We start from the raw sequence: 27,483 nt of genomic DNA, 5'->3' as shown, positions 1-27,483 counted from the left end.
GAACTGCAGAACACAGAGGATGGATGGCATCATGTCTATCGCCACTGAGAAAGCCAAGAATCCAGTCACAAATACGAATTTATCAATCAAGAAGCATCCCAGTGACCACTGCTAGTATGTTAGCCAGAATTAGGAGGCTATTCTGCAATATCAAAGTGCCCTCTCAGTGGGAGCTGACATCAAGGGAAGCGGGGGGGGGGTTGAATTAAGGCTCCTTTAGTAGATGTGATTGGGAGCCAAGGGGGCCAAAACATGACCATCTGTCTGCTTGGACTGTCTCTGCAGGGGGGGAGGCTGGACCGATTGGAGCAGGACTTTCCAAACATGCCTCTGCTGCTTACAGCTGTGCACAGGAGGTCAAGCACTGCTGAGGTGACTTGCATGTTTTTAAGAGGGTGTATCTGTGTTTGCAAGTCCTGATCCAAGAATAAATCAACCCCCCCAAAACACTAAAAACTGTGGCTTTTAGTGGGAGGAATGCTTTATTATGACAAATCCCATCAGTCTGAATACAAGAAGCAGACAGATAAACAGCAAAGCACACACACGCACACAGAGGCAGCCACTCCTTGCAAGCAGCCAGATATAATCTAACCGTTCCGAGAGCATCACACTGAAACATTTGGTAAAGGCGTGGCGCTCCTATATTCCGATTCCCATCATGTTTTACCATGTTTTTCCATCCAGATGTTCAGCCAATGAGCGGTCCTGCTGTGTTTTCCAGTGAAGGCAGGAGGAGGCGGAGGGAGGAATGCTGCAGGATGCTTATTATTATGGCTGTCAAACCCAGTGGCGATTAGACAAAGCGGTCCTGTTTAATGTAAAGATTCGGGGAGATGATTTGCACCATGTCCGCCGCAGCTGTCGCGGTATGGCTTGGTACGGGTACGTATCGACTGAACTCGGGAAATATCCCGACATCTTTGAAAACGGTTCGGCTCTGGTGAAGTATCCGAGCTAGTTAGCTAGCCAGTTAGCTAGCTGCCGTTGAGCATTTTTTTTTCCAAGAGGCTGAGGAGGAGACAAGAGGAAAAAATGGCTACCAATTTGACAGCTAGACCGTTACACGTTATGGGTTTTCACAGTGCACTTAGTGACAAATTGTGTTCTCTACGGTACCTTACATTTCCAGCTGTTAGTAACAACGTTTCTCTTGCTAGCTGTGTTTCTTGTCGGTCGTTATTTCAGCCTTTTCCCCCTCTTAGCGCAGGCCTGGTTTATGTAGAACAGGTGTGTTATGAATGCCTAATTACCTAGCTCCTGATAGTTTAGCAGCTCAGGTTATCCAAAATTTAATGTAGGGAATAGGTTCGTTTATTTCAATACACTGCTCCTAAAAGTCTGCACACTCATAGCTGCCACTTTATTAGGTACTAATAGCCTATACAGTCTCTGCAATGAGTCCCACCTCCATGAAAGATGTAAGGTTCAATCACTGACCTAAGCCTGAGATATTATTGTGGTTACAATCTTAAAAGAAACATATACATTAGATTTCCATATCAGTATAGCCTGGAATCAGCAAATGTTGTTAAAAAGTGCCTTTTGATAACAATTAGTTATCAAAAGAAGTGCTGAGTAATGGATAATGTCATCTCAGTGCCCCAGTTTACTGCTATAACACTGGTCTGCATATATACGTCATTCTTTTTGCTACTGGGAACTTAAGACCAGCTCTTTATTTTGCTTTTTTTTTTTTTTTTAACCCTGATGATGACAATTTTAATATCCATCCATCCAGCCTGTCCCAGCTGCCACAGGGCATATGTCAGGGTAATGGCACATGGCATGAGCATGTATTGAGACTGCGGTTTGGGAAAGCACTCAGAGGGGACTGGTGGTGGGTCCCGGGCCGGGCAGATTCCCATGTAGTTATGAAAGGCGAAAGCATTGAAAAAGAGAGGGAGGATTTTTACCGACAACATCACATGGATTTTGTCAGGATGAGAATGTAATGTAATAGAAAATTCTTAACAACCTGGATGAATGCTTCCCATGCTTGCTTCCTTTTGAACCCATCCTCAAGCACCAGTTGATGGATTTCAGGACAGACAAAAACACCTTCCTTAATTTTGGCTTCACTTTTCTTGAAACCAAATCTTTTCAGTCCAGTTGTCTCTAGTTGTCAAATACTTGCGATATTATAACTAAAACAAGGAAATGAGACATTCCACATGAAAACAGTTTTCAGATTTGGAAAATAGCAAGTAGAATTTGTTAAAGTGCAGGCAAAAGAATCCCAGTAGCAAAACACTTGTTGACCAGTTTGTTTTTTCAGGCTTTGATAAAACGTCAAAATTAAGGGGCCCATTCACAGCACTGTTACTATAGTGTTAACTAACATGAAGAGAGTGGGATATTTTACTCCACAGTCAAAACACACTATAGCTTTATACACAGAGACCTAATACTCATAAATAGAGAAGTGCTATTGAGTTTGAAAGCGGAAGGGCTTTCAAACTGAGAGCTAATCCTTCACAAAGGCTAGTGTCCTGTTGTGCAATTTTCAAGATAGTGTCAGGATCTGCACTGAAATCTAGTGGCTTCTTCTCTGACCATATGCCACCTCTCCAACAAGCCACATTAAATTCAGCCTGGCAAATTGCTTGATATAAATGCGGCAGTCTGTAGTGCAGTATTTGTTGTCAAGTCAATATGCTTACATTTTGTTTTGCACTTTGTCTAGATTGGTTTTAACATTTTGTGAAAAACGCCTACGTTAATATTTTAGAAAACATTTCAAACTCCTCTAAAACAATAACTATGACAACAGGCTTTAATTAATGTTGGACGGGTGCAACAGACTGAATCAGATTTTTGTCAGAGTGCTTTAAAAACTGGGTGTTGTTGTTTAAATTGCTGCTAAAAAAAAAGAAACTTGTTCCATTCATGCTTTTATCCATTGATCCAGTAGTTTGCACTGTGCATGCCTATGACACGAAACACAGCGCTTTACACGGGAGAAATGTCCGTGTGGAGCAATCCGTGGCCTTGAAGCAGAGAGCAGCCGTGTCCAGAGACGGTGAGTGGGTGTGTGCAGTGGTGCACGTCATGTGTTGACCCGCTGTCCCCCTCCCCTCGGTCATAACACAGTGACACGCTCAGCTGGTTCCCCATTAATACTGGCATTATTGTTTTGAGTTGTCTGCTGGCCCCCAGACTTGGCCCACTTTCTTCTGCTGTAGCTGCACTTTAATGAATTTGAACGTCATCTAAACCTTGTCCTTGCTAGAATTAGAATTCCTCCTAAATCATTAACTATTACAGAAAGCAATATTTATTCTGCTTAACGTGATGTCGATACTTTGCAGCACTGTTTTAAAGCTAATGAGCACTGTAGATACATTTTTTATTTACTTACATTTATTGAGCGCGAGAGGATGGAACCGGTGGTTTCTTGCCCGCCCTTGTCTTTATCCGTTGACTTCTGCTTGTTGTGACACCAGCAGCGACTTTCACTTCCATGTCTGAGAACAGGTCGATTCTCAGACTCTGTTGGCAGAATACTACAACAGTAGCGATCCTTGTTTTCTGGGCTTCCCCGCTAAACACCAAAGGAGCACATGCATTCCTCATGACCCAGACTACATGTGCACATGAAGCTGACTCAGCAGAACTAAAGGACATCCTTCTGTTGTCTCTTATCTAGTTTGAGGCTTCAGTTAGCTGGAGCCAATTGAAGGAGGGAGGTTTACTTTTCTTCACGTTGCCAATGGCATTTTTAACTAATCCAATGTCAGTCGTGACATTATCCCAGTCTAAGGTCAGCCCAGAAAATCATAAAGTTGGTTAGTTATTTCCACCACCCCTAAGGCCTGTCAAGCATCTACTATGGTATGATGGCATGTGGGTTAAAAAATTAAAAAGCAGTGTTTGAATGATTTTAAGCAATTCATAGAGAATATAGACGGTAGTGCAACATTTCTGTTGTTGGGGAAATCTAGCTTCTTATATGTGTTGTCATGCACATCTTGCCTCACTACCTTTGTCCTCCAACTGAAACTGCTGGGTTATTATGCAGTGGACAGTTTACCATTAACCTTAAATTGGTGATGTATTGGTGTACGGTGGAAGTGCTGCTGGTCATCAACTCGAGAAGGCCTGGCAGAAAGTCATCCTGCTGCAAATAAGCAGATCTGATGCTATTAGCAAATCCTCGGTGTAGCTTAGTTAGTGATCTCTACTTACACTGGCTGAGCCATAAGTGGAAGCTGCTGCATTGAAACATACTTAAGCTTCACTGACTAAAAAATTAAATTGTCTTCATCCCTAAATCTTTGTTGTTGGATGAAAAGGTTTAATATCAGTAGGTTAAAACACTTCGTTTTTTCTTGAGGCTGTTCGAATGTCCTACATCTCCCATCTCCGAATCTCTTGCAAATGTTCACAGCACATCCAGTTTTGGGCTCGGACTAAAGCAGTGTAGCCAGGATTTGACCTTGACCGGCATGGTCTGAAAGTGGTCCTTTGTGTGGCGGAGAATTAATGAGGCCCAATGTGTCACATAATAGAATCCGAGGGCGTGCATTCAGCTTTGAGGATCGACCGAAGTCATCAGCGAGTAAGCGGTCTGCTGAGACTGAATGATGGTTTATTTTTGGTCTCAGACTAACCCAGATCCTAATGCGATGGGTGCAGCGGTTGCGGTGAGAAGAGCCATCGCACAGATTAGTCATGCCCAGGTGGTTTTCTTGAAAAGAGATGTGGTGGATACGACCTCAGGTTGTTCATCTAACACCACATTTAGCAGCCGCTAAATGCTATTGATTGTATCTTGCCGTGACTGAGCCCTTGGGGGCTGTAGACACATGGTCAGTTCAGCATCTCTGTCACTGACCACAGCTGTAGGAGGGTTTAACATACATGTGGGACTGTTTTATGTCTTTAGAGTTGCAGTGTCTCACTGGTGTACTTGTAGATGCTGAGGGTTTATTAATTAACTGCATCTAATGCTCACTTCCCCTTCTCATTGACATGAATTAAAATGTAAATCCTGATATTACTCTCTTCAGTGCATTCTCCTTGAAAGTCAGCCTGTGTTCAGTGTAGAAGGAGAAGAGTACTTAATATTATGATGCTAATGATAGAAAATGCTGGGTTGATTAGCAGATTAGAAAGGGTTGTAAAACTTGGGAAAACCAGCCACTCTTTGCCCGTGGGAAGGCACATATGTACATAGAGACTTTACCCAGGCTTTTACCTAGTTGCTTAATGTGTCTGGAGTTGTATGTCCACGGGCAAGAACAGTTCAAACCCCCTCTCTCTCTCCCTCTCTGGCACTTCATAGCACAGATCTCCAGTCCAGTCTCCCTTCCTTCGTCTTTGCAAGCCCTCCTCCCCCTCTTCTTCTTCCTCATACACTCGGCCTCAGTCTCCCATGGTGATTAAAAATTGAGTTCCCACCCACTGTGGCACAGAGAAGGCAAAAATCGAGAACGGAAAGAGAGAGCGAGAGAGGGAAAAAAAGAAAACTGTGCTAAAAAAAAAGCCGTGCTGTACACAAGCAAAAAAAGATGAAGCAAGAGAGGAGGAAGTAATGAAAGAGAAAGACACAAAAGGAGGGAGAGAGAGAGGGAGAGAAATGGGTAAATCACCCCCGGTCTTACATTGTGTAAATTTTTGTTAAGGGGCTACCATTTCCCTAGTGATGCCCTTCACAAATAAAGACTAAATGTTTGTGTTTGAAACGGAGCGGGGGCTAAAAAGACAGCACAATGGAGATCAAGTGGGGGGGAGGGCGTTAAAAGAACTCTGTACAATATGAGTGACTCTCATTACTGCTGCTTTCACTCACAGTACCTCAGACGCTTTCCCTTTCTTTAACTGGTTTTGTCAAGCGCCTCTTATTTACAGAGCTGTAGTCTGTCTGAGCAATAATCTGAGTTTTTCTCTTCACACTTGTTGACGTTTGTGGGAAGTGAATGCTTCTACCTTTACAAGAATGCAGATGCCAGGCAAGAGAAACAGATAGAATAGATCACCGCAAACACTTATTGATTTCACGTTTAAACTAGTTTAACATTTTCTCTTTTTTTCCATTTGCTGTTGCTGGCAGGACATTAAAGTGGACTTTAAATTGGTTAAGGCTATAAATAAAATAGATATGACAGTCTACACAAAAACATTTGGACATAGTGTTTATTGTGTGTACCAAAATATGAAAAAGCACCAAGGTCCACTTTATTGATGAATAGTACGCATACAGGAAATGTTCTGCTTACTTCTGTTGTCTTTAAAATGTGTGTTTCAGTGGTCACCATCCTGTCGAGGTCGCACGCAGACCGTAATGTCTACCCGTCTGCAGGCGTGTTGTTCGTCCACGTTCTGGAGAGGGAGTATTTCAAAGGAGAGTTTCCTCCTTACCCAAAATCAGGTATAACGCTGTCACATTCACACTGTGATCAAAAACATGTTATTATCATGTTTGTATAGTATATCATCAATATATCTGAATATCTAAATACATCTGAAACATTTGTAGAGGTGGTGATTGCATATAAACTCCATAGAGCGCTGCTTATTTCATAACGCACGTTATTGGCCCCCTTACTGTTCCTCTGCTCTGTCTGCAGGTGACCCCAGCAACGATCCGATCACTTTCAACACCAACCTGAAGGGCTACCCCGACAGGCCGGGCTGGCTACGATATATCCAAAGGACCCCACATAGTGACGGAGTGCTCTATGGTTCTCCCACTGCAGAGCACATTGGCAAGCCCACTGTCATAGAGGTGGGTGGTTGGACTGCTTTCAAAGTGAAAAGAGTGGAGATTAAGTAATTTGTGCTGCTGCTTATTTCAACTATGGAAAGTGACTGCTTGTTTTTGTGCCAAAAGTCTTAAGTAAATTTAAAACATTCAATGAAATCTGTCAAGTTGTAGTCCAAGGATGAGTTGGAATTTATTTCACTGAGCCCAGCTGATTTGCATATGTGTTTGGAAGCGACGTAGTACTATGTTACTCTTGCAGATGCTAGACTTAAATTCCTTTATACTTGTTATGCTTTCCCATAAGCTACTGTACAAATTCTTTTCCCAAAAGGCTTAAAGTGTTCAACGGCGCCTCAGCTGGGTACAGAACCCGGGTCGTGTATCGAGCTCAGCCTTGTCTGGAGAACTGCTGCCTTATAAGCTGGACTGATCTGGGCTTAAACTTTCACCTCTGTGTCCTACAGATTACTGCCTATAACAGGCGCACTTTTGAGACAGCGCGGCACAACTTGGTCATAAACATCAAGGCTGCAGAAGGTAAGAAGAACTTGTACATAAGAGCTTAGAGCAAACTGAGATCAGATTGCGCAGCTTCGCTGATTAAATCCTGGAAGCACACTCAGTACTTGGACTGTGTAATGAGCTTCCCTTAAGAGAAAATGTTGTCTTTGATTACTTTTATCAAGCATAACCAAAAGTTCATCGTTGGTCTTGGAATGTAAATACAGCAGACGATAAAGTAACATCACTGCACTGAGTAGCTGTTCTGAAGCTTTAATAAGATAAGTCAATTTCATGTCAACTTGTCAAAATCTGCAGATGAAGGTTATGTGATACGATCTAGGGCTGCCACGATTAGTCGACCAGTCACAATTACGTCGACTATCAAAATCGTCGACGACTGATTTAATAGTCGACGCGTCGTTTGAAGCTTTGTAAGATCCCAAAAGACGCAGGAATAAGTAGTAGGATTTAAAAGTGTAATAACGGACTGAAACAGAAGATGGCAGCACTGCATGTACTAGGATGCCAGGTGCCGCTAAAGCCCGAAGAAGAAGAAGCTGTGTCCCAGAATTCATAGCGCAGCCCAGCTCAGTTTCCAACAATGGCGGCAGCTAATTAGTTTTAATATTACTCTTATTATTCTTTCTGGGTCACAAAATAAACGTTTAGCATATTTTCAGGTGAGAATGTAGCTGTGTAAACCTCAAATATCTGCTCAGTTTATCAAGACGCCACATATTTGCAAAAGCGCTCTGACGTTTTCGGAGACGTCAGTTACCCACTAGCTCGATAGCTAGCCGGGGGCAGGGCTCACTAGAGCCCGTGAGAACACCGGACACCCGGCAAATAGTTTTCAAACCCACCGCCATCTTTCGCTACTCAGGTTAAACATATATAAGTCACTTAGATAACTTACAAATGTTATTGTTTGGCTTTTTTTAGTATTTTATTTGTTCCTGAGTAAATCGGTTTGGCTGATATTAAAGTTATAGTTTTTACACAGCTGAATAAACGTCAAGCAGACAGCTGATTATCAGAAGTGTGAGATGCTTGAGAATATACTCCGGTGTCCTGTTATATTTTAGATAGCAAGGAGTTTATTAAACTCCACCGAAACAATCTGCAAATTTCATTAAAATTTAATAAACTATCATCTTGTCTTTATTTTTAGTTAGCACATACCTTAAACACTTAACGCTGTAAGCTAATGATAGTTATATAAGAGCAGATGCATGCTGGTACGTCCAATGGATGATCTGATTAGTCGATTAATCGCAAAAATAATCGGTGACTAGTTGACTATCAAAATAATCGTTTGTGGCAGCCCTAATAAGATCATAATGTCTTGAAAGGATACTTGAAGGACTGTATAGTTCTAGTGAAGTGTCCACTTCAGTCAGTCATGGTGAAAACCCCACACAATCCTACCTCAGTTTGAGTTTTCATTGTATTGCTGTGGAGAGCATCTCTGCACCTGCGCTTCTGTAGATTTGCTCACTGCCATATTGACCCATCACAGTACAGGCAGTACAGTATGAACTGAGTCAGGGGGAACGCTCAGCAGCTGTTCAAACTGCTAATGTAACATCACTCTCCCTGTGCTGTGATGTCATCTGCCATCTGGCCCCCGAAGGAAGCAGAGTCATAACAAGGCAGCGCAGGCAAAGCAGTGTCCGGTGGACAGACTGGTAAAAATCAGTGTCAGCTACTGTTACCTCAGCCTGCTGCCTTTAACCTCTTTAAGTCTTTCTCTCTGTCTCTCTGACTGTGTCTTTGTCTCTATGCACAGAGTTCCCCCTGCCTTACCAAGCAGAGTTCTACATCAAAAATATGAATGTGGAGGAGATGCTGGCCAGTGAGGTGCTGGGAGACTTCCTGGGAGCGGTGAAGAACGTTTGGCAGCCCGAGCGGCTGAATGCCATCAACATTACATCGGCACTGGACCGCGGTGGCCGGGTGCCGCTACCTATTAACAACTTAAAAGAAGGGTGAGGATCTGGACGTGGGTCTCATCTGAGCAGAAACAGAAAACATTTGTGATTTTTTTTTTTTTTAAGTAATCCCCTACTTACATATTTTCCTTTACAAGGATTCAAGGATAAGATTTAGCTCTACTCGGTTCAGCTCGTCTGTGCCAAATCTCTCCATGAGTGACCTCTTCACCTCTCTAAATCAAACAAATCAACAGTATTTTCAGCCCACTCACATTATGTTAACATTAATTTAATTGGGGCTTTGGGGATCCTCAGTTTTCTGTAAATTAGATGAAAGCACGTAGCCGTCTACACCGATATGCTGTCAGTTCCTTTAACTCAGATGGGAATAGCCAACATGAGCTGCCATAAGTTGTTCATCAAAGATTTACGCTGGAACTTGAAAGCTAGCTCTAGCAGAGCACTCAGCAGGAGAGAACACTTGATTATTACAAACCTCAGCATAAACTTGTAAAATTAGACTCCATCTTCTTCTTCTCTTCTCTCCTCTAGCGTCTATGTGATGGTCGGTGCTGATGTTCCCTTCTCGTCGTGCCTGCGGGAGGTGGAAAGCCCACATAACCAGCTGCGCTGCAGTCAGGAGATGGAGCCCGTCATCAGCTGTGACAAGAAGTTCCGAGCTCAGTTTCACATCGACTGGTGTAAGATTTCTCTGGTGAGGATGCGTTCCAACAAATTCACTAAAAATGCATTAAAATGCACTAAAAGTATGCAACCTCTAATTGATCTTTATGTCTTTGTTTTTTTTTTTTCTTTTAAGGTTGACATCAACAAAGTAGTCCCAGTTTACGTTACACGTCCCGAACCCGGAACAGGGATCCTGCCCGAATTCGGGGAGTACAAACCCCCGTCTGAGTCTCTGAAAAGCCGGGACTACTTTTCCGACTTCCTCGTCACGTTGGCTGTTCCCTCCGCCGTGGCGCTAGTTCTCTTCTTCATCCTTGGCTACACTATGTGCTGCAGGCGGGAAGGGGTGTAAGTGTGCTCGGTCTTAACATTTCTATGCAAATTTTGCACCAAATACCCCAATAAGCAGCCAAAAGTGTACGAGAACCATATGAGAGACAACAAAAATAAGCCTGAAAAGCTCAGTTAGCTGTAGGATAACTGAAAAAGAATGGAAATCTGGACTTTAACTGCAGCTTGTCATTACCATGCAGTAGTTAAGTTCCTCATCACTGTTTGTCTCGGGTCTCTGTGACTCTTGTCATCTGCATCTTGATGTTTTGAAGCATAGCCACAACATGGATGATCAGTCATCCTCATCCATCGTTTACAGGCTGGGATAGACGTGTGCCTCCCCTCCCCTTTTTATTTTTTCACTCAGTGTTCCACATCATGTCCACCTTGTCTTTATCCAACAATCCATTCATTCACTTGTGTGCAGATGTTGCTTTACCTATTAATATTAGTATTTAATTCATCCATTTTGTTTTGTTTCTAGGGAAAAAAGAAACATGCAAACACCAGAGTAAGTGTTTTACCTCTCCTGTGTTCTTCTTTTAAATTTTATTTCTGTTCCCTCTCCCTCTGTTTTTGGTTTGCAGTTTTGGTCATTTATGTTGTCATTCATGGCTGTTTCATGTCCATTCATACGCTCATACGTGCGTTGGCATTGGCATCCATTCATTCAGTGGGCTGCTGAAAAAAATGTAATGACCAGCTGTAGGATTATCAGAACTATGTACTCAGCATTACACCTAAAATTTAATTCAAACAAATGGAAAACAAACTCCCAAAAAAGAAAAAAAGAACAGCAGTAGGTGAGGTTGGATGTTATAGTTCTGTTTGTGCATGCACAAACTTGAGTGCACATCACTTAAGCTTTGATGAGACAACCCCCTACCCATGACACAGAAACGTGCTGCAATATGAATTCACTGCTTCTCCCCTCCTCCAGCATCCAGCTGGTTCACCACAGCTCCATCCAGAAGTCCACCAAGGAACTGAGGAGCATGTCAAAGAACAGGGAAATCTCCTGGCCGCTCTCTACGCTGCCCGTCTTCAACCCAGTCAGCGGCGAGGTGGTTCCACCCATCCACCCCGACAACTACGAGACCACCAGCATGCCGCTGATGCAGACACAGGCGTGAGTTCAGGGATTTGGTGGGAAACATAAGACGGATGGATGACTAAGTACAGCCACACATACGCCCACACTCATTAGCAGATGCAGATATGAGGCTTATAGGTGTTAAATGGAAAAGTTGGAACAATGCCATGTTGTTTCAAGCACTTTCCAACTATGTGGTGTTTACAACTATAGCTACAGAAAGCAAGTCAGGCCTTTGGAAAGTACAACTAGAGCTTAAGAGCTTCAAGCTGTCCCATGATTTCTCTTAATGGGCTTGAAACTAACAAAAAAAAAACCAAACATTTTTATAACATGCTTTGGCATAATATTGTTGTTTATGATTTCAGGAATCTGCAAAACCAGATTACGATACCACAGCAGCGGCCATCAGGTGAGAATCTTAAGACAGCCGTCTTGTAATATGAAGCAGCTGAATGATTAGAACTTTCAGGAACATATGTCAGGAGTATATTTCCAGGAATTCTTTGAAATGACAGATGTTTAACAGCAGCTCATAGCATAGAGTCAGCATACCTGGATGTCTGCTATTGGTAACACACTCTCTCTTGCCGAATGTTCATCAGGACTTCAAGTGCAGTAAAGCATGCCTCTGAAGGTTTAAGCACCTTCACAGTAAAAATGACTTACAATTCACTTGCCTTTGAATTTAGTGAGAAGTAATATAGTTCTTGGACTATACTGGCATCAATAATGTGAATCCATATAAAACCACTTGGCTTCATAGTTTCTTATAACTTCAGTCTGTTCCTTCTGCATCACTGCACCGTTATCATCTGCTGCATGAGCCGACTAATGGTGACGCTGGCGTGTGAGCGCCCTCCTGTGAGCACGGGTATCAGCTGCATGATGCACTAACCGAATCCTCTCTCTGTTCACTGCTAACAAAGGAGATAACTATGTCATGTCAACATTTCGAAGGCTGGAGGTAGGTGCTGCCGGGTGTTCATGATTTAAAGCTGAGATAATTTGGGATCCAAGCAGAGAAGCTGCAGGAAAAACTGTAAATGTTCAGATTTTTCATCTTCTCCATATTTATTTCACCATGCTAAAAATGGTTGTGTTGCAAAATCCAGAAGACATTACTCTTGAGAGAGTGGTCTGAAGTAAAATTCTAATTTCTCCTCTGAAATTCTGGACCAATTGTCCAAAAATTAAGTGAGCATCATCTGTGGACTTTGTTAATCTTGAGGTTATAAACTTCAAAACATGATCAGTCTACCGTGATGTGCAGTGTCTCATTGTAGTTAGGCATTTTTATTTTGCTAAATGTCAAATCATGCTTTAATAAGCTATTTAACACCTGCAACTAACTGCAACTGTGATGCTTTTGCAGGCCTTTAAATTAGACAGAGCATAAAATTATTATGCTTGCAAGTCAGCTACTGTAGGAAGGGACCAGGCAGGGTACAAACTGTCAGTCCTAGTTGTCAATAGCATGCATCAGTTACCAGCGAACAATAAGCACTAACAAAGTGTGTACAGTCTGCTTGGATCCCAAGCATTGCTGCTTACATCTGTATTTAGTGTTAGATTTCTGGAAGTTTTGTCACGTCTCTGTGGTTCAGCTGTTGCTTTCACTGTGTTCCAGGTAAATGGTATTCCTGAGGAGAGAAAGGTGGCTGAAGCTCTGAATTTATGACCAGAAGCACCAGTGTTGCAGCTGCCCCTCTTCCTTTGTCCTAAAATTTGTGCCAACCTGCATGTGTTAGCAGTGAAAATTTTATCGTCCACTTGCGCACTTGCACCTTGACTAGTGAGTGTGAAAAAGACCCGAAGAGCTTAGCCGATTATAAAGATAACTTAGACTATTTTGGAATATCCGTTTAAATGTTTAAAGTGTGATTAATATGTTTGTATGTCATACTGCTTTGCCCAGCGGACCTCTCGGGGCGTAAGGGTGTTTTATATTGAAATGCTTTCGTCGCCATGTGTTAGAACATTTGTTCAATGTGTCATATGATAATAAACTCTTTCAAAATAACTTTCTGTCCCAGTGGAAAACAAGAAAAAACACCCCCTTCCCACTCCATCCACTAAAAGAAGCCAAAACAGCACATTTTTATGAAGATATTCTTAATGTACAACTTAATTCTTAATGAATAAAGGCATTTATAAATAATATGGATACATTTCACATTTTTTTAAGACATCACAATTTTTTTAATACATGTAATATATTTCAAAAGAGGCCCTACACGGGGTATAAATAGTTGTTGCTTTTACGTAACCAAAGAGATCAATTAAGGCCCGATACATTAACCAAATTTACTGTATCGCGGTTGTTCACTAATAGATGAGAAAAAACCCCAAACCATCATACAGATCAGTAAACTTAACACACCAAAGAGAATAGAAACATCTATATGCCATTCTCATCTGTACAGTGAGGTGCTGAGTGGTTAAAAATTAAACATTTACTTGGCTCCCAGTTTGAGAACAGAACCCAAACAACCAGAAAGAAAGATGAAAGCTGCGCATTTTGCGCAACTTGTACCGCTGTGAACCCACATTACATAAATGAATAGAGGATGACTTAATGTTTTCTACCTGATGGCAGCTGAAATAAAAAAAATCATTTGCAATACATCTTATGTTATATTGTCATAAATCTGCAAACAACATTTGATTGAGCCAAAAAGAAAAAAGAAAAGTGCATTGAGTAAGTGCACTGGTACTGTGCTAAACTCAACGTTAAACGCTGAATATTACCTCAACAAGTAAATAAAAAAATTTAAAAAAAAAAAAAAGGGGGGGGGGGGGGGGGGAGCAGATCTTAAAATAAAAATCATCTCCCCCTCACATGTTTGCCGTCCTGGCAAACATGTGAGGGGGAGATGAGGAGGGGACAGACACCGCCTGATGAAATGTACGACATTTTTCCTTAACAGTAATGTCAGCTCACTCAGTGCATTACCTAGTGGTTTCTAAATGATGTGGTTGTGGCCCCCCATACAAAGTGCCTAAAACATGGAAGTTTATGATCACAGCTGCATCACAGATGTAAGTCTTCATCTGAAGATGTACTGTAGGTATATGCCACTGGGAAAACCCCCAAAACAAAACACCACACAGTCTGTTTAAAAGGCATCACTAAGACATCACTTCAGTCACTGACTACAAAGTTCAGTGGCTGTGGCACCTCAAGAAAAACAGATTGGTAACAATTTAATGGAAATAAAAAAAATAAAGTGTCTTAGTGAGGCGTTGGGTAAACATAATTTCCATCATCTTGTACTTTGAAGGATGTGGAGCAAATTCCAAGATCAGTAGGAAAGGAAAAAAAATAAAAAAATAAAAATCTAAAATCTCTCAGGCTATGCAAGTTAGGTTGAGCTCAGGTGACTATAAGGGGGGTGGGGGGGGTGGTGTCATATTGCTTGTGGGAGAAACCACTCCCATAGGGACAAATTTTATCATTGGTTTAAAAGGCAGTCATTCAAAACAAGTTGATCTACAGCGCCCCCCTGCAGCCTTTCAGAGCCACCACAGCCCCTTTCTGCACAGGTCAAAGGTTTTCCTTTAATTTGTCACCCAGCAGTTTGCTTAGAACAGCATGTGAAACTTGGTACACTTTCTGCCAGAGGTATGAGGCATGTTTCAATGGACATTAAAAAAAACAATAACAGACCAAAATTACTGCGGAAGCAACGCTGTATAAAATAAATCTGTCACTACTGTACAAATATACACAGACTAGGAAGTAAGCTACAGATGAGACAAGACGGCTAAAAGGATCAACCTCACCATCAGGTAATTGTCTATGAGGGTCTGGGATGGATACAAAATTGTCTATAGAACACTTCCGTCACAAACAGCAGTCGCAGAGTATAAAATAAAACAAAGCCAGCCCCCACCTGCCCCACCCTCCCTCCAAAAAACCGTATAAAATATAAACTTAATTTAAATCATTAAATACTGTACATGTCACATAGAATTTCAGCGCTACAGCAGGTGACCACAGCCTTTCAGCAAAATTACGCACAAAAAAAATAAAAAATAAAAAATAAAACACAGCAAAAACACGTCAAAGGATATTCCAACATATTAACCATTGCACTCCAAGTTTTCTGACTCTAGTCACTCTTTGATCATCCGAGCCAGTCGTTGGTCCATATATCTCATATTTAGATATCTGACGCAGTTTGAAGTCACCAGGAATACTGTACAACGAATGTTGACGATAAAAATGCAGCACAATTTAACGCATTTGTTGTAAAAGAGTAGATATCTGAATATGCAGGTTATGGATCCACCTGAGTGAAATCCCTCCTTCAGCTGCTACTGCACAACATGGACGGAGTGTGTGCCAGGTGATCCCTCCCAAAGCGATTTACAGGAAGTTCTGCATGTACCAAAAACGTATTATCAGCGTTTGGCTAAACAGACGCGACGCTGCCAAATGCAGCAGGCATGAGTCTTAAAATGAGGACGTCGTGCTTTGTTTTTTTAGATTCTGCATTTCCAAAATCCTGAAACCAGATATTGTAAACATTTCATTGGTTTTTTTTGTGTGGTTTTTTTTTTTTTTTTTTAAACTCCTTTCCCACAATTTTGACTTTGCTGTTAAAGGAGTGACTCCTTCTCTGTTGGGAATTTGTCTTTTCTTCAGTGTGTGACTTTCACAGCAGTCAGAAAAGTACGGACTCTGCTCAAATGTGGCCAGCGGACAGACTTTGTTCTCCCAAGGGTCACCGCTGCCAACATCGTCTCACCAGTAGCTAAAACACAAGGCTGCCTCCTGACTTCCATCTGTACCTCACTTCAATCTCAGCAGGGTCTTAGTGGGTCTCCCGCCCCTCCCCCAGATCCCCTCAGGAGATGTCCATCAGGCGCCAGGTGTGGGCTGGCCAGCCCTGGACACCAGCAGTATAACGAGACTGAGAATCCCCATGGCCCCCAGTCTCTTCAGCAGAGCCATGCTGTCTTTGGGGATGACCACCTGGGCCAGGTCGTTGGTGATGAGGGAAATCTCATGAGCCACACAAACAAAGATGAAGGTGCTAACCAAAATGTTGAGGGAGGGGTTTCCTGGGATGAGGACCAAAATCCCCTTGGTGTCAGCTGCAAGCCATATGTGGTACTGGCAAATGAAAAGCTGTGGGACACAAAAAGCATGGTTTTAAAAAACACCTCTCATAAGACTCTAGTCTTTTGTGATTGGAGATTTATTTAAGGGTTATATTGCTAACTGTGACTCTAAAGCAAGGAGAACCTTACCTCTAAGGAGATCTTTCCAAACCATGCAAAGAATGAGCTATATATAGAACGGGCATAGCCAGGAATGTTCCTGATGAGAATGAAGGCCAAAATCTGCCCACAAAACAGATCACAGACATTTTTAGGAATCCAAGTGTGACGTTACAACAGGTAAATCATGCTTATCACTAAAAAAGTAGCAGGTCAAGCTTGTTGAAGAACTGTAAACACTCAAGTGGTGTAAACAGACGAATGGTTAAATATAGTAATGGTGGCAATATATGTAGAAAACATATCTTTTCCAGTGTGAATTGACTGTAGATAACATGGTGAGCTATTAGGCTTGGTCTCACAATCATATCAGACTGTCATGAAATCATGTTAAGTAGTAAATTTAACTTCATGACTCAGATGACATGGGCCAAAACTACGAAGAAAGCTCATCATATCCAGGTTATCTGGATTCACTTTGCCTTACACTGGGAGGCATGATAAGCAGTCAGACACAAAGCTAGATCGTCAGTTAATCCAGGATTGAATCTTTAAAAAGACACCTTTAGCTTTTATTCTCTCAGCTGCAACATCAGTGATGTTTGAGAGCAAGTAAAGAATAAAAGTAAAAGAATGAATTTAAAATTAGACAACAGAAAAAAATAATAATAAAGTTGCCTCTAATAATTTATATTTCTTACTGATCAGAGAAAGGCAAAGACATTAGACACTATTAGAAAACTTTAGACCTTTCTACTGATGGCGCACAGGAATGGTGATGCTATTTTCCAGAGAACTGATTGGTCAGCAGACAGCGATTTCACACCTGATGATCTCTAATCTTGTTTGTGGTACAGGTTTCCGAGGCAATATACCCTGAAGTTACATGCATGAAACATCACAGTGCAGGCCTCTGATGTCAGGGTTGTTTCCAAACATGTGAATTAGCCAATCAACACAGAACAGTGGGCGAAAGCGCAGATGTCCCAAACAGTTCAGACATTAAACAGTCTTTAACCTTCCAGCTTTTTAGCACAAACTCTGTATATTGTTCATCTGAGCTAATGTGAGAATGAGGCATTTAAAGCCTCAGCGTCATCAGTCCTGCCTCCAGGTGCCACCTCTTAACCCAAAATCAAATGCAGGATTTCCAGCAGTAACAACTAATCGGACTCAGAGAAACTTTCAGACTTGATCGCACCAACACTTCATGTGTGAAAAGCCAAAGAAACAAAGATAAGGACAGATAAAAACTGTACCTGGACCACAGAGATATAGGGATGCATCTCGTTGCACTCGGTTTTGGTTTTGCAGCTGCTTGCCCATATTGAGTAAGTCTAGAATGACGTGGAGAAGATTTTAAGTGCCACATTTTTCCAAACAGCCAGTAAGTTAAGCTGATACTGTAATCTCCAGTTAGTACAACAAGAACTTTCCAAGGCTTTGTCACATAAGTAAACATGGCTCCTTTTTAAGCATTCCCTTTTGCACATTGTGTTTATTACTTAAATATACAAAGAAGTCTAAATTTAAAAAAATTAATATTTAGCATTAGATTAGAAGAATTATGTAACAGATGATAACTGATCTAAATTAAGAACTAATGCTCAGCACGGGTATTTTGGTAAGACCCAAAATATGTGAAATGCAGACTTACTATGAAGGAGACAACAGAGAGGAAGAGGAGAAAGTTGGAAATCTTGGCAGAGAAGAGAGTCTCTCCTTTTCCCTCTGACAGTACCTGATGCTTCTGCAGCACCAGATAGATGAAGGCAAATAACATGCCATGTATCACCGCCTGCAGAGGAGTGCCAACACATTAAAAGATTACAGCAAAGGCCAGAAAATTTGTTATCACTTCGGTAACAAATATTATATTAAAAAAATAAAAATTTTAAAAAAAGGGGGGGGGGGGGGGGTGTTCTGTCATGTGAAGCACGAGTGGACAAAAGCCTGGCTGCACCTTGAGGAAACACATTTGACTTACAAATCGGTCCAGCTTCCATCTGAACCACCACTCGTGGATGCTGCCATTCAGCTCGAAGAGCTTAGAGATGGGCCACACAGAGAAGACGCGCTCAAAAACGCCCTGGAGTCATAATGCAAAACACAGAAATTACATAAAACAAGTAGCATTTTAAAAATGGAGTAAACATCCGATTTAAAAAATAAAATAAATCATAGCACAGCTTAGTGGTCAATATGGTGCTGCGTGAACAACTTAGGACATGTGACCATTTACATCTCTTAAACTTAAATATGCAATTAAAAGAAAGTAGAGTTACACTTAAGAACGCTTTCAGCTGACCCACCTGTGAAAAGGCAAAAAAGCAGATGAACATCAGGAGGCCCAGTAACTTTGCCAAGACTCCAAAATGCCAGACGCCACTACCTGTCCAACAAGGAAGACATATGAAACGCAACCCTGCTGCTTGCACTTATGACATGAATTAATCAACTGTGTTTATTCACACAGTGCAGGACACGACTGAGCGGAGTATATAAAGGTCAGTAATTTGACACCTACTGTTAGCCGTCTTCTGAAGGATCTGAGGCCACATAGCCATTGTGGTGTAGATGACAACAAACCAGAATGTGACCAAGGGAACAAAGTAATAGAACTGGTACGGTCGGTCCATTACCACACACAGCACCAACACCAGGAAGTTCAGACGGAAAAGCACCTGTGAATGAATATGACACAAACACCTAAGCAGATACCCAAAAATCACACTATTTATCTGAACCCAAATTATTCTGTAATAACAATCATAATGTTATTGTCACAGCTGCCATTTTTAAAAATCACTCAGTCACTGAATCCCTAGTTTTGACCACTGGATTTTGTTCACAGAGCGGAAACGCCAACACTTCAACTTAAGTTTTATTTTGGTGACGAGATCTAAAGTCACAGGGAGCCAGTGTGGAGTGGAGGACAAGGACTGTTTTTGTGTAGGTGAGTGTTCAATGCGTGGCGTGTCAGGCAGATTATGAGTGATGAATGTTCTCCTGCAGGATACCACAGTCTGAATCTAGAGGAAAAGGTCATGGTGCGTGTTGTTGTCCTTATGCACCGCCTTTGGTCTTGAACATTGAGGTTTCTTTCACTGCCGTTTGGTCTTTGGGTGACCAAAGTACCAATAATGATCCTCTACTTGAAAGTTTGAGAGCTGATGTAAGTTTGTGCAAGTCTGAGACATCAAAGTTGTCACATGCATGTAATCAGAGCGGAGGTGATCCCCCCAAAAAAAATAGCAGCGCACTGGAAAATCGTCCAATTGTTTTTCTTTTTATGGACAGAACTTCTCTATTACACCTCATGTGCATGATTGTCTGCTATGACTGAGAAACAAATGTCAATAAGAATATAAAGTTAAAGTATAACTGAAAGCACCCCTAACCTGGCACACTCTGTAAAGTCCAAAGTCTCCTTTGAGCCAAAAAAACGAAAAGTGTCCATAGCCAGTTTGAAATAGGTACGCTGCCACCAACACCCGCACATGCATGTACACTGGGATGAACTGAAAGACAGAAAAATAACCATCAGGCTCTTCAGACATCAACATACACAGCAGGAGACTCAAACTGATTTTTGTAGACATAATTGGGACTCACAGCGCTCGCTCCAGATATGTGATAGATGAGGATGACGAGCTGCATCCAGCCTTTCCACTCGTCTGTTTGTTCTCGGTTGAGTAATTTTGCCTGCGTGGAAGCAAAGAAAAAAATTAAATAGTGAGATTATTTAGAGACTGTTATACTGTGCTGTTTGACTCAAAAACAAAACTTTACTGAGAAGCACCGTCTCACCTCCTTGCTGTTGTCACTGTAAAACACTCCCAGTACAAATATGTAGATGAGAGGGATGAAGAACGTGGAGTGCGTGTAAAACTTCTGCTCTTTCATGAACACATCTGCCCTGTCACAAAGGTAAAAATAGCCCATGATGACGCCCATCCTGCAGAGAGCCTGAAAAGGTGCTTTTGGGCCGGGGGGAACAGCTGCAGTGGCTGGCTTCTTCTCCTCTAGGCTCTCCACATCAGGGGGCACGTGTCGGCGGTGGCGATTGTTGCCAAGGATGTGGAAGACCATGATGACCACGGCTGAGCCAAGGAAGAAAAGAGCCGACAGTTTCTGGAGCAAGTTAGGGGCTCGTAACGTCTGACAGCATGAACCGTCGATGGGCCTCAGTATTTTGTTGCACACAGAGTTCATGAGGATCATGGCTCCCTGCCAGGATGGTTAAAAGGAGAGGTGAAGGGGAAGTGGGTACTAATCAAGGATACCGATAAAATAACCGCACTAAAGCTGGACTCATTAACTTACCACACTCCTGGTGCTCTCAGGCAGGTGCAAACCATCATCTGACTTGATGATGGTTTCCAGCGCAGCCTGACGGGAAGCAGCCACCAGTCTGACCCGAGATCTGCCATTACGCTTGCTGCTGTTGAGCACATCCACTGCTGCTTCATTGTACAGCTCCAGCTGCTGGTTGGTGATCATTTTCCTGTTCTCACTTAACACCTCTTCATTTACTGGATCTGCAGAAGGAGTTTAATCAAGAGGGTCCATGCATGGAAACATGAAGTGAACAACCATTGTGCAACGTGGGAAATGACTATTGAGTGTGAAATGCTAAGTAGGAGGTTCAGAGATGTCAGTGTGGCACCTTATTTATTTTGCCTGTTTGTTGTTTGCAGTAAATTCTAACAATCAAAAAGTTAAAAATGGAAAATGTTTAACAAACAGATGTGAAGTACAGCTGCAAATTTATTAGGCGTGTGTGCAGATTGGAAACTATTAATTCCTCTGTATGTTAACACCAAATGAGTCTTAATATTTTCCAGTCATGCCTCATACTTTAGAAGCCTGTCTATGATCATAAAAAGATCTTGTATTGTGTGAGTGGCTGAAGCTGAGCACACCTTGCAGCACCCAGTAGACCTCCCCATGCTCAGCCAGCTTCTCCAGCTGCCCCATGATTGCAGTCAAGTTGACTTTGTACTGCTGGAGGGCCTCACTGCTGCCACCGTGCAACTTGATGGACCACTGTGTAAATGGATAAACAGTCAGGACTGACATAACTATCGGCAGCCACCACGTCACACTTGTCTCATATAAAACATGCAGGCATTTACGCAGGTTACCGTGGCAGCTCCGAGGACGAGAACATCTGGCTTTGCCGAACCTTCCTGCAAAGCAAAAGAGACGCCGCACTTAAGTTTACGAGCGGCACTTGATTCGCAATTTCCCCCACTTGTTACCGTTACTCACACGTGTCCATGATATCAAGCGTTCCTTCATTGAATTATTTGCCTCGGGGTACCACAGAAAGTCCTAAACACAAAGATGAAGTTTGAAAAGAAATCTTGTGGCAGAGTGTTTAGAAGAAAAAAAACATAAACCGAGAACATGTTAAAACCAGGAATATATATATAAATAAATAGCTCACCACTTTAATAGAGTAGCTCTTGTCTTCAAAGGAAATGTCCTCATGCTTCAGATGTTAGGAAGTGGACAGACAGAGAGGAAGTGTGACATACAGTCAGTGATGCTTTGTCCCAGCTTGAGACCAAAACAGTTAGTACTGTATAGTTATAGGGTTATCCCATAGCTTCATTTATCTTGTTGAGTTTCTGTGCAAGCCGCTCGACTTTAACCTTTTTAAACATCGCATTTCCACAATGCCATCTATATCAAGCTTTAAAGTACTTCCATCTTTTCATAAAAACGACTATTTATTTGACAAGTCAGCAGGGTGATTTTTTCTAACATAAAATCGATAGTCTGAAGTTAAATTATCAGACTTGAGAGAAGTACGGAGGAGCAAAGTAACTATTGCTTTTAAAAGCCACAATTAAGCCACATAAATATGAATGACTAGTCAAACTGCATTTTTTTGAAGTCCTGATGGTCTGGTTATTTATTAGAGCTGACGGAAGACACACAGCCTTCAAAGCAGCCACGATAGGTACGCATGAATCTTAGTCTGCTCTTCTAATTAGATTTAGGTTGCAGCCTTGATCAGTCAGAATTTAGAGCCATCTGTGATGGAAGAGAGACTTCCATTTTGAGGTTGAAATATTTTTAGTCAGTTTATAAACTTCCCTGGAAGCAATGGGCAGAGTGAGTTAAAGCATATCTTTGTGCCTCATATCTGTAGATCTGTTTGGCTTGTACCATCACTATTGTGAGAAAAACCCTGGGCTTGAACAGTGCAGTTTCTCATTATTACCTTAATCCCCTCTTCTTTTCGTTCAGGGTTGATAATTTTGATGAAGGAGTAAAACAGCTGCCTGATTCGCGAATCGCCAACAAAGGCTACCCGCTTTTCAGAGAGGCAGGTTTTGGCTTCACTGTAAAACATAAAAGGTTGGTGAGGGCCAAGCACAGATAAAAAACAAACAAACAAACATTTATTTACTGAAGTGAATAATGTTTTTGTCCTTTATTTGTCAATGAGTGATCTTTTATCCCAAAGTCCTTAGTTGAAATTACCCACAAACCCTTAGTGACTGACAAAAACTCACAACATCACTGCCACACATTTAAATCTTTATCCCAAACATACAGTGTAATAACTTCAGAGGTGGTGTGACTCACATGCTTTTGTATTTGTGCATCATGCAGCCATAAGGCTGCCATACATCCTCCCCCAAGTAACGTCCTCTGGACAGCAGCCATTCACACGAGTCCCCTCCTGGAGGCAAGACACAGAGAACTTTCTGGTGAGGCGAAACAAACAAGATCTCGCTTTCACTCACAGTTTCGCTCCGACTATGACAGAAACCTGCTGCCTCAATAGTGCCCTGGCTTTTCATTCTGTGCTGTCAAAAGGACCATACAATACACGGCTCTGGCAGGGGCCACAGTGCAAAATGAAGCCATCAGCGATCTAGCTCGAGCATAAATCTCTCCAGCTATTCATTTGTTCGCAAAATGAATGGAGCCATCTGCAGCTGAATCAATCCACAGAAACAGGCGAACATGAAAGGTGGGCAGACCAGCATGCAACATCATTCTCAGCCAAAGCAGCTGCTCACAGCACACTCTGCTCCCTAACCTTTTCGTGGGTGACGTCCACACTGAGCAGCCTAGGTACGACGTACATGTAAATAAGCCTGCTTTATTTATTCATAGTCCAACTCTATGCTCTGAGGACGTGTCACTGTTTGTCAACCAATTTATGAGCAAACCCTTTACTGATACATCCAGTGCACTATGCATATGCAAGTTACAGCCCTGGAACAAAGAAACGTGCAGCTACAATGTTATCACAAAGCAGCAAATCTAGAGTTTTTGAAGTTGTGAGCAGGGCGACAGGCACATTTGTGGCCAGTCTTACCGACAGTGCATTTATTCAGGAAGCTAGCTAAACACCATGTCGGGCGTATTTACATGACATTGGTCTCCAGGTGCAGAACAAATACACTTCCACGAACCTTTCCAGGGCTTTTCCAGCAGCAATAAAGCGTTTCTTGCAGCAGGAACGTCAGCAACATGTAAACACAGCTATTGGCAGTGTTAGCAGCTAACCAGCTGGATAACGTCGGGTCAAATTCACGCTTCCTTTGGAGACTTAGTGCGTGAAACCACCTATTTGCGGCACGCACGTTTTCAGGCGATAACTTTAACATCTAGAAAGCATCCCGTGACAAAAGCACGGAGCCCAGTAGCTAAGAAAAGCGCTGGCATGCAAGCAGCTACCTAGCTACCAGTAGCAATGTCAAGTGTTTCCAGTGGCCGCATCCACATTAAGTTGATCAAATAAAAGCAGCACTCACCTTCGTAATACCGCGAAGCAGCGTGAAACACGAGGAGTAAAAGAACAGCAACCAGCGATATCAGTTTCGCGTTTTTTATGGTAAAATGTTGATTTATTTCGCGTTTGCCCAGGCTATAGGCCAGGACCGCCATCTTTGCTCCTCCATGACAACAGGCAGCTGTGCAGTCTCGCGGCGGCGGCGCTCCGCTCAGCTCACCATATGCCAGCTCCACTCCCCGGCACACCGCCTCCTTCTCCTCCATCACTGCTGCTTAATGAGTCAGGTGCGGTTCAAGGAGACCTTCCAGCGGGTCTAAATTTGTCAACAAAATTATTATAAATAATATTATGGTGAGGCAAATCGTTTCTTTCGGGTGTCTGTAAAAAAGAAGAAAAAAAAAGTTTTATGCTGGAATGATCACAAGCAAAAGCAGGAATTTGGAGATGGTAACTTTTAGGAAAGCAAAGGCGCACTGTCATCAGGTCGATTGAAAACAGTGGTTTATTAGTTTGCACTGTTGGAAGAAGGCGTGGCTTTGCATAAAAAAAATTAATAATTAACCTGTAGTTTAGGGTGGAGGGGCGGGCTGTTAGGTGTCATGCGTTAGATGTAAGTAAACCGGCTTAACTGCATGTATCCGTGATTGTGCAAGTGTGTCAAACCTGTTACATTTATTTACACACACTTTTACACACAGTTGACTGTGTGGAAGAGTAAAAGACGAAGTAGTAGTAATGGGTTCAAACAAAAACCAGACATCAAGTTTAGGGGTTTTTTTGTTTGTTTTTTTAAATTAGAGAGTATCAAAGTGGCTCTGTAGTGCAGATTTTGCTGTAGATCGATACCAAGTAACTACAGGGCCAGTATTGCTAGTACTAATACTCCTACAGGTACTTTTTAACCTATCAAGTAAATTCTAAACACATATTAATGATCACTAAATAACTGATTTGCACAGCATACCCAATATGCACAATATATGTTTTTATTTCCAAAAAATAGTGACGTTACTACAATTCAGTGAGCTACATACTGAACTTAGAGGTTAGAAACAAAGAAGAAGGTCTCTCTACTTAATAGAAAGGTTTCAAAGAATCTGAGAACATGGTATATATTTCTAAATCTTACATCTGAGTCTCCTGAGCTTCTTCGGGTTTCTGGGGAAACTGAAGATCAGGTGTAAATCTATTCAGAGTATGTAGCCAGTTCAGGCAGAAAACCAGTCAATTTCAAAGGTGCGACATAATGGTGTGCCACTGTAGGCACACATGCTTATGAATATTGTTGAATTACCTTTACCTTACATTGATGAAAGCAGGAATTTAATCATATCTGATAAAAATTACACAAGTTTAATTTACAGTATACATGCAGCTTCAGGTTCACTTTGAATTTGTTCCACTGCACATTTCCTATCTCTGAATCTCATGGACAGAACAACAAAGGAGACAAAACTGGCCCAACAACAGTTTTCTTTTCTTTCCACCCATCCATTCTCTTCCGCTTATCCTTATCAGAGTTGTGGGCCGTCCCAGACAGGTCGCCAATTTGATGCACAGCCATAGCTGGACTGGCCATCGGGCATACCGGGCATTTGCCCGGTGGGACGATGGGTTTTTTGTTTTTTTTCCGTAACGGTATAAACACTGAAAGGTGGTGGATTGGCCAGATGCTGGGAGATGTGTAAAAATAACTCAATTGTTTGGTGGTGGCTATCGCGGAGCTTCCACAGATTCAGTAACATTAGCAAGTGGTGGAGGCCAGCAGATGCAACACGCTGGCAGGTGGATGACAGAAAGGCAGAAGGAGCAGAGACCTGAGACGGTGAACTGAACTTCAGGTAAGAATGACCTGCAGTCTATCTGGGTCAGATATAAACCAAGTTTAGGTGGAGTTTATTTTCGTTATGCTGACTTTTAACAGTCAGTTACAATAACTTGTACTGTGTACTAACTAGCATGACAGAGTTTATATACAGCTGGGCGGGTGCTTTGATGTTACTGATGTTAAACTTGTTTTATCTTATTTTATTTATAAGGTTAGTTATTAGAGTTTCCAACCGTCCCGTAAAAAACGGAATCGTCTCGTATTCAGAGAAAATATTACGGGTTTCGTATTGAGGTGAAAAGGAACACAGTTTGTCCTGTACTTCAGCTACAATGAAAAAGACACAAAGCTGGAGTTATTCTGTCTTTGCTGCACAGCTGCCTCTTCTTCATTCATTCTCCCCCCTCCCTCTCCTGTTTCTGCTTCAATCATGAAACTGATCAATGATCAGCTGATCGGCTTTTCTCTCTTGTTTGTTTATCGCCCACTTTGCGTCAGAAACATAAAACCAGCGGAGGTCGCGTTAAACAATAGCAGCACATTTAAGCTTGATCAGCTGTTGTTAGAATTTATTTAATATTAATTCCTAGTATCAGCTGATGTTTGCTAGAGCCACAGCTGTAAAAGCTGCTGGTCATGATGTCTGGATATCTGGTGAGAGGGAAACATGAAGATGAAACCAGGAGATGTCCTTACTGGGTCATCAGAGCTGAACAGGTGATGGAGAAACAGGTTTACCTTTTAGGTGACATGAATGAGTTGAAGGGAAGTTAGGAACTGTTTCTGAGACACAAATAACACCAGGATCCTTTTTTTATGTAGCTGACAGCTGGTAACTGTGCAGGGGCGGGTCTAGCAAAGTTTTGCCAGGGGCCAGGTAGGGCATTAACAGGGAAAGGTGGGCACAAAGAAATACTTTTCTTTCTTATTCTCATTTAAAATGTCTCGCTTTTAACAAATAATTATCTGAATCTTACGTTTTCATCTGATGTAAAATGTATAGAAATCCATTATTGTACATAGTAATTTTTTTTAGGGTCCCATCATAATTTCTTCAGAAGTAGCTAAGTACTGTATATGATGCCAGTATTTTCCCACATTTTCTAGATTCTGTACCAGTACTGTGTGTAAAATGCCATCAAAAAGTCAATTAGTTTTATTCTTTCTCACCTGTCTTTCTATCTCCTTTCACTTTTTAAAGGTTGCCATGTTAGAAAAAATATTTTGCCCTGCCATGCTGTTTATTGATGTGGCAAATGAATGGTTTATGAAAATATATCTAAATCTGTCATCAGTAATCAGTAATGATCATGTCTCACCTCTAGTCTTCTCTGTCTTAATTTCAGGTTTTCACCATGTGTAGATAGTTCAGGAGGTTAACTCGACCAAGCAGTCTACTTT

General features: G+C 41.9%; 3 protein-coding genes across 13 annotated transcripts in view; 1 reads left to right on the top strand and 2 right to left on the bottom strand.

The window, feature by feature from the left end:
* The window catches only part of ppp1r9a (protein phosphatase 1, regulatory subunit 9A), a 53,682-nt gene extending 50,142 nt beyond the window's left edge, over window positions 1-3,540 (bottom strand). Inside the window, exons 1-2 of one of the 4 annotated variants that reach the window (XM_086280418.1) lie at window positions 1,125-1,387; window positions 671-1,011 (exon numbers count right to left, since the gene is read on the bottom strand). The gene's annotated coding sequence lies outside the window, so the exon portion shown is untranslated. Of the gene's footprint in view, window positions 1-670; window positions 1,012-1,119; window positions 1,388-3,361 lie in introns of those variants that run through there. The other 3 variants (XM_086280419.1, XM_086280421.1, XM_086280420.1) reach the window with 3 other exon arrangements.
* Window positions 574-13,952, top strand: sgce (sarcoglycan, epsilon). 7 transcript variants are annotated; one of them, XR_015126878.1, is made up of 13 exons: window positions 575-885; window positions 2,912-3,022; window positions 6,251-6,373; window positions 6,573-6,730; window positions 7,174-7,246; window positions 9,003-9,201; window positions 9,700-9,862; window positions 9,968-10,182; window positions 10,652-10,678; window positions 11,108-11,296; window positions 11,629-11,672; window positions 12,088-12,227; window positions 12,891-13,952. XR_015126878.1 is itself a non-coding variant. In XM_086280429.1 (13 exons), exons 1-13 carry the CDS (start codon window positions 837-839, stop codon window positions 12,939-12,941), a joined length of 1,437 nt encoding a protein of 478 aa, XP_086136555.1. In that variant the 5' UTR covers window positions 576-836; the 3' UTR covers window positions 12,942-13,952. The 7 variants fall into 7 exon arrangements, 5 of the variants coding, with proteins under 5 accessions (XP_086136556.1, XP_086136555.1, XP_086136554.1 ...); XR_015126877.1 differs by having other exon boundaries at window positions 12,043-12,227; XM_086280429.1 differs by having other exon boundaries at window positions 576-885; window positions 2,915-3,022; window positions 12,190-12,227.
* casd1 (CAS1 domain sialic acid O acetyltransferase 1) lies at window positions 13,344-27,483 on the bottom strand. 2 transcript variants are annotated; one of them, XM_086280426.1, is made up of 19 exons: window positions 27,402-27,483; window positions 24,274-24,632; window positions 23,093-23,189; window positions 22,725-22,845; window positions 21,942-21,986; window positions 21,764-21,826; window positions 21,637-21,681; window positions 21,415-21,538; window positions 20,816-21,030; window positions 20,300-20,719; window positions 20,105-20,194; window positions 19,891-20,010; window positions 19,017-19,173; window positions 18,802-18,881; window positions 18,477-18,578; window positions 18,147-18,287; window positions 17,749-17,826; window positions 16,520-16,612; window positions 13,344-16,397 (listed from the first exon to the last, which is right to left on the bottom strand). In XM_086280426.1, the coding sequence occupies exons 2-19, from the start codon at window positions 24,515-24,517 to the stop codon at window positions 16,128-16,130; spliced, it is 2,505 nt and encodes an 834-aa protein (XP_086136552.1). In that variant the 5' UTR covers window positions 24,518-24,632; window positions 27,402-27,483; the 3' UTR covers window positions 13,344-16,127. The 2 variants fall into 2 exon arrangements, with proteins under 2 accessions (XP_086136552.1, XP_086136551.1); XM_086280425.1 differs by lacking the exon at window positions 27,402-27,483 and having other exon boundaries at window positions 24,274-24,750.

The sequence above is a fragment of the Aulonocara sp. 'chitande type north' Nkhata Bay genome, linkage group LG22 (assembly GCF_057382095.1).
Source record: "Aulonocara sp. 'chitande type north' Nkhata Bay isolate Kocher_YH1m ecotype deep benthic linkage group LG22, A_spYH_male_GT1.1, whole genome shotgun sequence".
Classification (NCBI taxonomy): domain Eukaryota; kingdom Metazoa; phylum Chordata; class Actinopteri; order Cichliformes; family Cichlidae; genus Aulonocara; species Aulonocara sp. 'chitande type north' Nkhata Bay.
This window is presented reverse-complemented; position numbering and strand designations above follow the sequence as displayed.